The sequence below is a fragment of the Ailuropoda melanoleuca genome, chromosome 8, assembly GCF_002007445.2.
Source record: "Ailuropoda melanoleuca isolate Jingjing chromosome 8, ASM200744v2, whole genome shotgun sequence".
In the NCBI taxonomy this organism is placed as follows: domain Eukaryota; kingdom Metazoa; phylum Chordata; class Mammalia; order Carnivora; family Ursidae; genus Ailuropoda; species Ailuropoda melanoleuca.
In genome coordinates, this window is record NC_048225.1 from 36,213,912 (window position 1) to 36,228,920 (window position 15,009).

The 15,009-nt window shown below is 38.3% G+C and overlaps 1 protein-coding gene across 1 annotated transcript in view; it reads right to left on the reverse strand.

Annotated features, from left to right (window-relative positions):
• Positions 1–14,426, reverse strand: part of LOC100471931 (cilia- and flagella-associated protein 54) — a 75,379-nt gene extending 60,953 nt beyond the window's left edge. Inside the window, exons 1-5 of the mRNA XM_034667586.1 lie at positions 14,305–14,426; positions 13,221–13,326; positions 9,728–9,871; positions 5,063–5,234; positions 551–609 (exon numbers count right to left, since the gene is read on the reverse strand). Of these exons, the coding sequence (XP_034523477.1) occupies positions 551–609; positions 5,063–5,234; positions 9,728–9,871; positions 13,221–13,326; positions 14,305–14,426 (603 nt within the window). The remainder of the gene's footprint in view (positions 1–550; positions 610–5,062; positions 5,235–9,727; positions 9,872–13,220; positions 13,327–14,304) is intronic.
• Between the last annotated feature and the right edge of the window lie 583 nt (positions 14,427–15,009).

Below are 15,009 nucleotides of genomic sequence, written 5' to 3' on the forward strand. Positions count from 1 at the left end.
CCTCGCTCATAACTGGGACAGTGTTTAGGTAGACATTCACCCAACTAGCAGGTGGGCCACAAGTAAAGTCCAAGCTGTTGGAGGAGAATGAAGTCCACTCCACAGCATACATAAATAGACTTACCATAGTTTGTCATCCAAACCAGTTTTAAGGAGTGAAGGGGAGCACTATTAATAATTACTCTAGGACAACAGACATAAGCCAGGACTGTCCTAGCAAGCCACGATGGATGGTCACCCTACCTAAAGATATAGTTACCAGAGGGATGTTCAGTATCAAGTTGACAAGTAATGACTAATCTGAAAGACTGAGGGACACTGGAGATCACCTATTAATTTTAAGAATTCTTATTTTAATTAATATTTTATTGTCTTCTTATTTTTAGAGATGATCGTGTTAAAGTAAAAGAATAGTAAAACTATATAATATACATTTACTAAACTTTGTTATATAATTCACTAATTTTCTTTGTTCAGCGCTTAATGCTAACTAAAGTCTTGAGAAAAGCAGGAAATACAGGGCAAGATATTTTGTCAGTAAATTGCATACCTTGGAAGACTGACCTACGATCATCAGTTTTCTGCAAATGGTGTAAATGTAAATGGTACCTGGATGAAGAAAAAGACTGTTAACATGTTTTACAGCTAAATAATGGAAACTTTATATTCTAATTTCTGTAGTTTAAGTCTATAGTTCCTAAAACAAGTGATCTTATGAGAAAGTCTGATAATGGTTAAAGAGTTATAACCATTACAATTTTTTTGTAACTTGCAGACAAATCATTAAAAGAACTAATTTGACCATATTTTAAGTAAGGTGACATAGGAATCTTTTATGTTCACTTGAAAGGCAGCATAAGTTTTAAAATATATTAAATAAAAGAATATTTAAGTAGCATAATTTATATACCCTGTGGTTTTATTAAGTCATATAAAATGCTATTGGTGCCCATGGTTTCTTTATGATTGAAAAACTGAAGATTTATCCCCAAATAAGATTAGAATACATATTTAGTCAAAATGGCATAATACTAAACAAGGAAACTCATGATAATTTAAAAATCAAAACACATAATAGGTTGCATTTTATTTATTTGCAGTCTCATAAAATTTACCCCTTCATTAAGGTATGTCCTATAAACACTCAACGAAAAACAGCATTTCCAACTCCTATTTAAGACCACTCAAGTATGATTTCTTTTTTGTCAGGCCATTAATTAAATGAAAACAGAAGGCTAGAAAACTGGCAGAGCTTGGGCAGGGGTGGGGAACATCACCAGACATCTCTCTATATACAAAGGACATTATCATGCTATAAACATACCCCAAAGATGGTAACGTGCCTTAAAAAGCAAGTAATTATAATGACAAGTAGTCTAAATATTTTCTATAAAATATCTGATCTAAAATTCATAACCATCCAAATTCAACAATTACGAATCCATGTTCACACTTAAATTTTAAAACCTTCTGAGAAAACAGCATCTGCTCCAAAACACACATCACATGATGAAAATATACTTGTAAGCATAGCATAATAAACATTAATTACATAAGTCACTGACAAAAAATATTGAATAAACTTTTAAACACTTGCAACACCATAAACTTTATAGAGAATGCAATAGGTCCTTAACATTCAAGGACTCAGCTTCTTAGTGTGACTGCTCCCGGGACATGGCATTAGTTATTTCACGTAAGATTCACTGGGGAAGAAACCACTTGGCTAGTAACAGCTCAAGCCCAGCATTCTTATCTCAAATTGGCTTTGTTGACCTCTGCTCTTAATCTTTAAAGATGAAACTGTCTAACTGTGTTTCTTTATTTTAAAAGTCACCAAGTAAGGATACGCACAGCAAACTCATGCCTCCCCGCAAAACATGTGATTCAGGTGTAAGCCAGGAGCCTGTATAAACATGTCAGTAATGAGAACTGGGGAATTTCAGAAGACCTCAGGAGACTGCCCTCAAGAATGACAAGGCCCCTCTGTATTTTTAAAATGAGATTTTAACCTTTCCAGATCTAATATGTCCTGCCTATAACCGAATCCTTCTTTGATGATTGAGGATCTTGGAATGGCCCACAAATTCCTATTGCAGAAGCCTGGCAGAGAGAATAAATGACATAAAATGGAACACAGGTTGAACCTTTATAATCTTGGGATCTCTGGAAGTTTGTTTTGTTTTATTTTTAACCAAATCCCTAATACGAGTTTATTGCCTTGTCATGTGACTCCTTTTCATCAAAGATGGCCACCACCAAAATAACCTGGCTATGTGAGGGTTCAATGAGTTGGGTTCAGGTTGGTTGTAAAGTAAGGTATGATGCAACAGTCACATACCCAGTTAAGAGTCTGTGAAAGAACCAAAATTGGTTAAGTATCTTAAGAAACCAAGAGTGTGATGTGTAATAGTCAATTAAAAGTAAAGAGAATCAGGGGCGCCTGGGTGGCACAGCAGTTAAGCATCTGCCTTCGGCTCAGGGTGTGATCCCAGTGTTGTGGGATCGAGCCCCACGTCAGGCTCCTCCGCTATGAGCCTGCTTCTTCCTCTCCCACTCCCCCTGCTTATGTTCCCTCTCTCGCTGGCTGTCTCTATCTCTGTCAAATAAATAAATAAAATCTTTAAAAAAAAAAAAAAAGTAAAGAGAATCAGTATTAATGTCTAACAGAAAAGGTGAAATGCATTTTGATAAACTGATTGTAGGTCAATTTATTTTTCACTACTCAAACTCCAAACTTCAAAAACTACAAGGTCTTTGCACTTGTTAATCCCCCAGTCGGAATGCCCTTCCCCCAAATATCCAGATGTCTCAGTCAGGTGTTTACTCAAGTGTCATCTCAGTGAGGCCTTCCCTGACCATTCTGTTTAAAATAGCAGCTCAGCCCCAGCCCAACCTCTGCTCTCCCTATCCCCTTCTTACTTTATTTTTCTCCTTAGTACTCATCACTATCTGACACACCATTTAATTTTGATTTGTTTATCATATCCCTGAAGCATCATGTAAGCATGAGAACAGAGTTTTTGTCTATTGCCCTCTCCTGTGTCCCTAGCACTTAGAACAATGTCTGGCACTTAATAACTTGGAGATGAGTTCATTAAAACAGGGACAGTAATTAGCAAAACTAAGTATATGTGTCTTCCACAACCCAGCAATCCTATTCCTGGACATAAATCCCAGAAAACTCTAACACAGGATTATAAAAGAACACAAGTAAGAATTTCATCGCAGAAACATTTGTGCAATTATAGAGGTAGGGCAAACCAGGTGCCCATCTCGAGGGGTGTATGGATATCTGGAATACAATTCAACAGGCAGAATTAATGAACTAGATTTACATATAGGAACCTGGTTCTGTTCTAAAACCATGGTATTGAGTAAAAAAATATTTAGGAAACAGAATAAAATCCAGAGCATGATACCATATGTATAAAAAAGCACACACCAATTAAAGGTATGCAGAAATTGTTTTGTTTTGTTTTGTTTTTAGAATATTAGGATTTTTAGAATATTAGGATTTTTTGCACGTGATCTTAAAAAGACTGCAGACAGAGAATTATTCCACCTCTCAAGCAAGACCCAACTGCAGGACCCAACCCTCAGGCCTACCACTCCTTCTTGAGCACAGAACCACTGGTCCTGCTCAGTCCCTGCCAAGATATGTGAGCAACTCAGGGAGAAGGATGGCAATGGCTACTCAGGGAATCACAGATCTTCTTGAGAATGATCAGACAAAAAAGTTTAACAGTCACTGGACTGGAAATTTGTTCCAAAATCAGGCTTATCTCGGGCAGCAAATGTAAGGTCTAATTTCAATCAAAATGTTAAAAAAAATTATTTGGGGAGAAGGAGGAGGGAAAAGGCTAGAAAATGTACTTTCAGTTGCCATGGATGAGGGAAAATCCAATATGTTTTCTTTCATGTTATTTTGTCCTGGTCTTACACACACATACAACATACTGTCATTTTCCCTTTTAAGAAATTATCCAGAAATTAATATAGTAGGTGACTGACTGTAACTTTAAAAAGAATTTAAATTGAATTTAAATTGTAGCTCCTTAAAGAGAAAAGCAGGGGCGCCTGGGTGGCACAGCGGTTAAGCGTCTGCCTTCGGCTCAGGGTGTGATCCCGGCGTTAAGGGATCGAGCCCCACGTCAGGCTCTTCTGCTATGAGCCTGCTTCTTCCTCTCCTACTCCCCCCTGCTTGTGTTCCCTCTCTCACTGGCTGTCTCTATCTCTGTGGAATAAATAAATAAAATCTTAAAAAAAAAAAAAAAAAGAGAAAAGCAGATGCTGTATTTTGATAGATAAGATTCATTTCACAAGACAAATATAAAGTATATATGTATATTTGCGTATCTATACAATGTAGATATGTATATAAATACACTATACACACATACATACCATGCATTCTCAGAGCTCCTCACTCAAAAGCAAGTAGGAGGAGAAGGTTGATAAGTAGAAAGCAATAATCACTGAACAAAGTATTTGAGGAAAGGGCCAATAAATGGATGATGCTTAGAACCAATCTAACCTGCAGTGATCCTTTGATCCTTTTCATATTTACTTACTAACCATGGTCTCTACTTCTTCATACCTGAAACTGACTATCCCCATAGTCTCTGACTCTCCCCTTGAGCAGCAAACCCAAAGACATGCTTTGTAAGTCCCTGCTTAGGAGGACAAACTGAAATGCAACAAAAATATTAAAAAGAAAAAAACAAAATCCCCATAACCATCATATTACGAAATGAATGGGTTTTTTTAAAGAAATTATTTATTTATATTAGAAGAAATTTTTTAGAATTTAGATATGTACTTTGGTTTTTTGTGGGTTTAACTTTTATTTAAATTCGAGTTAGTTAACATACAGTGTAGTATTAGTTTCAGAAGTAGAATTTAGTGATTTATCACTTACATATAATGCCCAGTGCTCAACAAAAGTGCCCTCCTTAATACTCACCACCCATTTAGCCAAGGTAATCAAATTACAATCAAACTTGGCATTTAAATAACTTTCTGAAAGCCATGATGAAAAACAGAAGACATTGGTACATACCATTGAAGATTATCCAGCAAAGGTGCTCCTGTGGCAAAGCCACCTGCATGATGAGTCTTAAGGAGGACAAAATATGCAGACACTGGGTCACAGAGTCTTTATTCTGCAGGTTCACATCACTGTCACAGACCAGCTCATAGTGGCAAATATTTTTGCCACTTAAAGCATGAAACTGAAACAGAGGAAATATAAACAAGAATATAAATAAGGTTTATGCAACTTAGAAAAGCATTTCTTAAAATGTGAAGAAATAAAATAGAAATGATTCTGCTTAAATAGATTATATAGTGCTATAGACTGAATGTTTGTGTCCCCCTCCAAATTTACATATTGAAACCTAATCCCTAGTGTGATGGTATTTGAATGTGAGGTCTTTAGGAAGAGATTGTCATGAAGATGGAGCTTTCATGAATGGGATTAGTGCCCTTATAAAGAGACCCCCAAAGAGCTCTCTACTGCCTTCCGCCATGTGAGGACACAGAGAGAAGATAGCCATCTATGAACCAGGAAGTGGGCCCTCACCAGAAACCAAATCTTCTAGCACCTTAACCCTGTGGTTCCCAGCCTCCAGAACAGAGAGAAATAAATGTCATTCAGACCATCCAGTCTATGGATTTTTGTTATAACAGACTTCAAGGACTAAGACATATGGAAAGAAATGTGGTAAAACAGGTTTCTTCAAAGAATCCATTTAGTTAAGCTTACTTGTCCTTAGTCATAAATATTTCAAAAGCCAAAAAACAGACAAATTCTATTTCTAAGAATATAGAATTGAATCACATTTTGTAAACCTTCCTCATAGTATTTTAACTTATTAATCTGGATGCAATTATTACCACTTACACAATTCATTCAGCAAATGTCTGTTGCGTACCTCTATTTACCACACTCTGCTAAGCAATAAGGACTCAAGGATGAAGAAGATGTGGTCCCTGCTCTTGGCAAACGGAAAAGCATTCCAGGCACATGCAATGTTAGGAATGCTTAAAGTGGTTGCTGTGGTCACTGAATTGAAAGTCTTTCATAAGTTTTGGTAAAAAAGCTTAAAATAAAGAGATTAGGGATGCCTGGCTGGCTCAGTTGGAAGAGCATTCAACTATTGATCTTGGAGTCATGAGTTCCAGCCCCATGTTGGGTGTAGAGATTACTACAAAAAAATCACCTTTGGGGCACCCAGCTGGCTCAGTTGGTAGAGCATGCCACTCTTGATCTCGGGGTTGTTGAGTGTGAGCCCCACACTGGTGTAGAGATTACTTAAAAATAATTTAAAAAAAAAAAGATATTAGGCTATTAAGGTGATGCATGTCAGAACATGGAGTGCATTCCACATCATTTCAAGGAATATGGACTTTAGCCAAAGAAGAAAGTCAAAGGTCAGTGGAATAAAATGATTTGATTTATAGTTTAGAAGTTAATTCTCACAAAAGTGTGGGAGATGAAAAGCAGAGGATAGGGCACAGAGCTACAAGCAGGGAGACTAGGAGAGATCAAAACACTTTAAGGTAGTCCAGAGATACCAGGGTCCTGAAATGGGTGCTGAAATCAGGGATAAAGAGGAAGAAAAAAAAATTTTTCTAGGATTTATTTATTTATTTGAGAGAAAGAGCATGAATGCGTGCGCACGTGCTCAAAAGCAGGGTCGGGGAGGGGCAGAGGGAGAGGGAGAGAGAGAATCCCATGCAGACCACACACTGAGTGCAGAGCCTGACATGGGGCTCAATTCCAGGACTGGAGACCATAACCCCAGCCGAAACCAAGAGTCGGATGTCCAACCAACTTTGCCACCCAGGCACCCCACAAAAAAGAGATTTAAGTTTTGTCTGACTCAGTGGGATTTATAATTTTTTTAAAGATTTTATTGATTTATTTGAGAGAAAGAAAGAATGTGAGTGAGAGAGAGAGAGCATGACTGGGGAAGGGGCAGAGGGAGAAGCAGATTTCCCGCTGAGCAGGGAGCCCAGGGCAGGGCTCTGATCCCAGGACCCTGGGATCAAGACCTAAGCAGAAGACAGACACTTAATCGACTGAGGCACCCAGGTGCCCCAGAGTCTATGGGATTTAGATATGGGAGGTAAGGGAGAGAAAGCGGTCTACAGTGATTTCTGCTTGGGTGAGTGGCTGGTGCCAATTATGGAGGAAAGGGAACGAGTTCAGTTTAGGATAAATGAAATGTGAGATGCTCATGACATAAATCTCAGAAGACAGATTTTGGCTAGAGAATCATCACTACTGATAAAGCTAGAGGAGTGCACACACAATGGCACAAATGGGCCTTCCTCCACCACATGAGATTTCCCACTGAGATACATGTATACTTTCTAGCCATCATATAACTGGTATCACAGAAAAAAGAGATTTATTGAGTGCATGTACATGTTAGAATAGTTATCTTCAAAATGCTCTCTCTTAGAAGCCAATAGTGATAAACCTAATATTTTTTTTAGTGTCAGGCCATATTCTAAGTCTTTTATTATCTTGGCAATCCTAAAAAAATCCTTTGAGGGAAGTCTTATTGTTATTTCTGTTTTAAAGATGAGGAAACTGAGACACAAAGAAATTACATAACTTCTCCGGGGTCCCATCACTAGGAAGGAGCACAGCAGCTGTTTGAACCCAGGCAGGCTGGGTCTAGAAACCAAATTGTTACCAACTCTGCCACAATGCCTCCCTACAGTACATACAAGGGGGATCATTAAATAAAATGAGTATCTTTGCACAAAACTATTTTGACAGTATATTCTACATTATTACTACTTCATCTATGATTTTTATGCATTTAACTTCAAAATCTATTTCTCTAACGGAACTTCTCAAGACCTCTAAATTCTTCATTGTCCAGATCCTACTGGACTACATTTTCAATCCATTCATTCTCTTACTCACTTGTTTTATAGATATTTATTCAAAAACAACAGTGTGCCAGAACCGCAAACTTAAGCGCGTAAAATATCAAATCCTTCATAGTTTTTCATGCCCTTCACAACGGTCTTGCGGGCACGCCCTTCCATTGGCTTCATTTCTTTACCATCTGCCTCTAGTCTTTGTCCTTCTAATCTACTCAGTGTAGCACTTCCAGATTAGTAGTTCCGACCATATCACTTCACTTATTCATTCATTTCGTTAAGCTTTATTGAGCATCTATTACATACTGTTATATCTATTACATGATTATTGTGACACAATCTCCAAAACATCTTTACGAAGTTTAATAAGTGCACTTTCTTATCCATCACTGAAAACATTTATTAAGCAACTTACAGCACACAAGCAAATGCCATGCTAAGCAAACGAAAGACATTTAGAAACTGTCAAATAAGAATACATTGCACGGCTAATCATAAACTGTAGCTAAAACAGCTACTGCTTTCATCTTAGTGTATGTGCAGCACTTTTGTCTCCAAAGCCTTTTGGGAAAAAAGCAGTTTTCTGTGCTAGGCACTAGATTCACTGTTCTAGGCACTAGAGGTTAGAGATTAGAGTAGTGCCTGTCCTCATGAAGCTCATATTCTAGAAGGGGAGACAGGCAATAAAAACATAAACAAATAAAAATATATCTGGTGATAGTAATAAAAAGAAAAATAAAGCATGAAGTATAAGAGACCTAAAGGAAGGGAGGAACGAGCCCCACAGTTATCTAGGATATGAGCTTTCTAGAAGGAGCTCACAAATGCACTGGTACTAAGCCAGAGAGGCTGGGTGGAAGAGGAATCATGCAACAGTACAAGAACAAAAGATGGGGCTGTGGACCAGGGTGGCATAGGAGGGGCCTTCAAAGTCGAAACTCCTAAGCTTTTCATTCAGTACTCTTCCCAGCGGGATGCCAATTTATATTGCCCGGTATTCTTATTCATGTAGTTATGGTACAGCCAAATTGAACTGCTCAATATGCCCCGAACATGCTTTGAGATTTTCTGCTAGTAAACCATATGTTGTTTCCAAAGCGTTGAATAAACACCAAGCTTGGAATAACATAGTTTGGTATCAGAATGATTAGGGCTCAAACACCAGCTCTGCCCATTGCTTTAAGTGAGTTGGGTTTCTTAGTCTCTGTTTCCTCATCTATAAAAGAGGCATTACAGTACCCATCTTCTAGGACTGTAATCAAGCTACAAGAAGACAATTCACATAATGCATACTGAAGAGTACTTAGAACCTGGCAACTGTTTGACCAGTGAATCAATGGTAGCAATTAACATAATAATAATAATACTGGTATATTAGAAATAAAGCATCACATTTTTGGAATTAAAAGATCTATGTTTGATCTCCTGAGCCACTAGTTAACTAACTGTGCCATTAGCTTTCTTTCTCTTTTTTGTAAAATAAGGGTAATAATAGTTCCTAATTCATAAAGTTATTGAGGATCAAATATCTTTTCCAAAGCACTTTGTAAACTAAAAGCACTCGATAAATATTAGTTATTATAATAATAATAACTGTCTGCTGGAAGAATGAGCAATTATTGACACAATCTCCAAAACGATCTTTACAAAGTCTAATAAGTGCACTTTCTTATCCATCACTGAAAACATTTATTAAGCAACTTATAGCACACAAGCAAATGCCATGCTAAGCAAATGAAAGACATTTAGAAGCTGTCAAATAAGAATACATTGCACGGCTAATCATAAACTGTAGCTAAAATAGCTACTGCTTTCATCTTACTGTATGTGCAGCATTTTTGTCTCCAAAGCCTTTTGGAAAAAAGGCAGTTTTGAACTGATTCACGTCTGCTTTATTCTCATCAAAATTGATGGTGAACTGCTGAAGATACCTTCCATAGCACTGTAAAAGGGCCAATTTATATTCCTGAAATAAAAAGAGGACTTGATGAAAGCTTCAAAGTATCATTTTGCTTATCATTATTAAAATTCAGTAATATTCAAATTACTCTTAATAGTACCAATGTTGATTATTACTATAACACTCTTTTACTACCACCATTACATTATGACTACCGTTATGGCTAGCATTTCTAAACACATATTATGTGACAGACACCGCACTGGGTGTTTCCCGTACATTATTGCATTAATTCTCCTCCCAACAAGCCTATGGTGAGATGAGACCATCACAACCTCAAAGATGAGAATATTCACCAGGGTGTGAATAATGATGATATAATAATGAGAATACTCACCAGGGTGTGTGTGGTAATACCTATATATACTCAAAATCCAAAAAATTCATCATCCCCACGTCATGGTAATCCACCTACTCAGAGAGGCAGATGAGTTGCGTAACTAGCCTTGCTTCTCTGATACCTCCTAAGTTCCAAAAAAGAAAGAAGGGGGGAGGGGTGGGAGGGAGGGAGGAGAGAAAAGGAGGGAGAAAAAAGGGAGGAGGGAGACAGAGTAAGAAGGCAGGAAGGGAGAGGAAAGGAAAAGCTGTATCTCTCTCTCTCTCTCTCTCTTATCTGTCAACAGTCTCTGAAGCTGCATCAGGACAAATAAAAAAAGCCTGAGCTAATGTTAGTTAAGATTCTTGTTAGTCCTAATTCATGCTTCTATTTCCATGACAAAATCAGGGCTCATTTCTGCAGTGCACAGGGCACAGCTGACCTGGAGTTTCAGGGCGAGACAGGTGAGCAAGACTGTGGATATGAGTCAACTGCACCCCTTCGTCAGCTTCCTCCTCTACAACTGTCCCAGGGAAAGCGACTCCTCTAGCTGTCTACTGCCTGTAGGGTTACCTAGACCCTTGGGAGGCATCCACAGTCAAACTTGTGTTTCTATTTCCATTGACTTGTTACGGTTCATTAATTGATTCTGAACCTTTTCCTTTCTAACTTGGTTCATATGATGAATTCAAATCTAGGTTCAAAACAGGACTATTCCAACAAAATGATCTTTACTGGAATTAAATAAAACTAAAGAGATTCTAGAACCAAAGTAACAGCTCACGTTCATTTCCAGTATTCTCAATACCTTTATCAGCCCACTTTCTCATCAATGAAAAGTAGATTAAAAATATTTTCTTTGTTCCTTTAAGTAAATTTTAAAATATCCTATCTGGGCCTTTCTATCTGAAATATTCTGAATCCTTAGCCACTACCCAGCATGAACTTGCTTTATCAACTTCTAACATGCTCTTCCCTCCTCCTTCCACCGATGTCCGCTCCACCCACCTGAATACTCCACAAACAACACTGAACTGCTGTGTATCTCCAGCCTCTTATATTGAGGAGAAGCATAAAAACAGAGGTGACACTCTTCTAGTGCTTGTCAAGTTATTCCACTTCACATGAATATAGCTCACAAGTTGGATCTTGTCCATCAGTTTTGTTTGTTTGTTTTCTATAGTTTTCCTACAGAAAAAATTTTTTTGTCTATAGTTTTTCTGTATTTTTAAGTTTCTAAGAACTACAGTCCAATTACATGAAGCTAAGCTGATGCTCTAATTTGGGCAGCATACAATAGATCGTCTTCCACGTGGGAAACAAAGGGAAAAGAAAAATTATTAAATTTCCTTACTACCTACAGCCCATTGATAAGTCCTTGAAACAGGCAGAGTGACATTCCTCTAGGGACTCAACTGCCTCAATGTTAATACTTTGCTAAGGGCAAAAGGCAATCCTGATCCCATCCTGACCCCCACCCCAAACCAGGATCCTGTAAGTCTACTTTAATGTATAAAAATTCCTTTGGAAACTTCCTTTATCTCTAAACCCCCTATGATACGTGTTGGCAATCATCCCCCAAGCATATGGCCCACTGATATATATCTGAAGGGTCTCATGACTAAGGTTTTATTAGACGGTAATAAATGACCTTTGCCCAACAATAGCTAGCCCCCCAAGGTCCTGGAAACCTTGCTTCCAAATTCCTTTGAGACTTAAGCTATCCCTAACCACCTCCCAACTTGAAAGTATATAATGGGCCACTCCTCATGAACCCACTGCAGCTCCTTCTGTGCATGGGTCCTGTTCCCATGCTTTAATAAAATCACCTTTTTTTTTTTTAAGATTTTTTAATTTATTTATTCGACAGAGATAGAGACAGCCAGCGAGAGAGGGAACACAAGCAGGGGGAGTGGGAGAGGAAGAAGCAGGCTCATAGAGGAAGAGCCTGATGTGGGGCTCCGATCCCATAACGCCGGGATCACGCCCTGAGCCGAAGGCAGACGCTTAACCGCTGTGCCACCCAGGCGCCCCAATAAAATCACCTTTTTGCACCAAAGATGTCTCAAGAATTCTTTCTTGGTCGTCGCTTCAAACCCTATCATCTTTCCTATGTCAGTCTTCATTTGAAATTTCCTCCACATCTCACCTCCATTTGGTAAATTTCCCTCTCAAATCCCTCCCCCAAAAAAGAAAAGAAAAATAAATTCAAGTCCAGAAAATAGAAATGGAAGAGGAAAATGAAGCTGAAAAACTGAAGACCAAGAAAACATTAAAAATGGCCTAAAAACATTTTGGATAAAAAAAACTCTTGGTCCAAGGATTCTACATGTGTCAAACATTCATATTTAACTCAGAATAATTTGGGCCTATGCCAGAGCTTAAGGGAAAAACTTACGTTATCATTAACTGAAAACCCAGCGATGGTGTGGTCTTACTGAGCCAAGTGCACAAGTCCACAGCAATCCCAGACGTGGGATTGATAGGAACTAGAAATTGGGCACAAACTCAGTTTGGAATAGAATACTAAGCAAGAAATACGGCATGTAAGGAATGTAAGGAATGACTGCTATAATTACATATGGCAAAACATTAAGGAGTTGAAAGTCATTAAAACAGGGCACTGGGAACCAGACAACACAGCAGCAAGGCCAGGAACCCATGAAACTTGTCACTGGGCAAGGTCAGCCATGTGAAAAACAACAGGAAGTGGTGTCTGGGCTCCTTTGTATGAGGTAGGAACATGATGACTCAGCATTTCCTGTTGAGCACCTACCACACCCTCCCTTAACTAGGGGCTATGCGCCTGCCCAACCCCAGCCAGTTGTCTTTCCGTTCAGGAACTTCTCACCTCTGGAGAATCTCAACCACAAAATTAAAAAACAAACACTTTTTTGGTTACTGTGCCTCATTAAAACTTGTAACATTCATTCATATTTTTCTAAGAAAAAAAATCAAATCATGTAAAATAAGAATGGTATCAAACCAAATAATAATAATTAGCCAAGTTTCATTTAGGCCCTTTCCAGAGGCACTTACTTTCATTTCACAAAGGCTGTCTCCAACCTTCAGAAGCTTTTCATTGTAATAGTCAGCTGGCAGCCGGGGGGCATACTTGGTCCAGATATTAAACAAAGAGGTGGCACTGTAAAAATCATAAAATAAAATTATATCTTCAAAGTCAGCAAGAAACCTCAATTAATTAGCAAATAATCCTTAAAAACTTATTTTGTGCTGTTATTCCAATGCGCCTTACTGTCAATATCTAATTATTACTAAATACAATTAAAATTATTGCTTCCTTTATGCCAAACACTGATCGAAGCTCTTTTTCTTTTTTTAAGATTTTATTTATTCATTTGAGAGAGAGAGAGTGAGCAAGAGAGCACAAGCAGAGGGAGGAGCAGAGGGAGAGGGAAAAGTAGATCACCCCCCTGAGCAGGGAGCCCTGCTCAATCCCAGGATCCTGGGATCATGACCTAAGCCGAAGGCAGACACTTAAGTAAGTCACCCAGGCATGCCTGATCAAAGCTTTTTATATGCATTTTTTAAAAACAGATTTTACTTCTTAGAGTAGTTTTAGGTTCACAGAAAAATTCAGCAAAAGGTATGGAGATTCTGCATATACTGTATGTCCCACACAAAAGCACAGCCTTCCCCCCCCACCCTGCCCTTATCAATGACCCCCACCAGAGTGGTATATTTGTTACAACTCATGAACCTACATTGACACATCATTATCACCCAGTATCTACAGTTTATTTTAGGGTTTACTCTTCCTGTTATATATCCTATGGGTCTGGAAAAATGTATAATGATGGGAATCCATCATTATGCTATCACACAGAGTAGTTTCACTACCCTAAAAATCTGTGCTCTGCCTAGACATCCCTCTCTCTCCCTTAACCCCAAGCAACCACTGAGCTTTTTATTATCTCCATAGTTTCACCTTTTACAAAATCCCATATAGTTGCCTTTTCAAACTGGCTTCTTTTACTTAGTAATATGCATTTAACATTCCTCCATGTTTTTTTCACGGCTTGATAGCTCCTCTCCTTTTAATGCTGAATAAAATTCCCTTATCTAGATAGATATACCACATTTTATTTATCCATTCACTTACTGAAGGGTATCTTGTTTGCTTTCAAGTTGTGGCAACTGAAGTAAAGCCGCTATCAACATCCATACGCAGATTTTTGTACGGACATAAGTTTTCAACTCCTTTGGGTCAATACCGAGAAGCATGATTACTGGATTGTATGGTAAGAGTATGCTTGTTAGGATGCCTGGGTGGCTCAGTCAATTAAGTGTCTGCTTTCAGCTGAGGCCATGATCCCTGGGTCCTAGGACTGAGTCCCACATCGAGCTCCCTACTCACTGGGAAGCCTTGCTTCTCCCTCTACCTGCCACTCCCCCTGCTTGTGCTCTGTCTCTGACAAATACATAAATAAAATCTTTAAAAAAAGAAAGAGTTTGCCTAGCTTTGTAAGAAACCACCAAACTGTCTTCCAAAGTGGTTGTACCATTTTGCATCCCACCAGCAATGAATGAGGAGTCCCTGTTGCTCCATATCCTTCCTTCATTTGGTGATGTCAGTGCTCTGGATTTTGGCCATTCTAATAGGTATGTAACAGTATCTCATTGTTTTAATTTTCATCTTCCTAATGATATATGTTGGGGAGTATCTTTTCATATGTTTATTTGCCAACTGTATTATCTTCTTTGATGAGGTGTCTATTAAAGTCTTTGATCCATTTTTTAAATCAGGTTGTTTGTTTTCTTATTAGTGAGTTTTAAGAGTTCTTTGTATATTTTGGATAACAGTTCT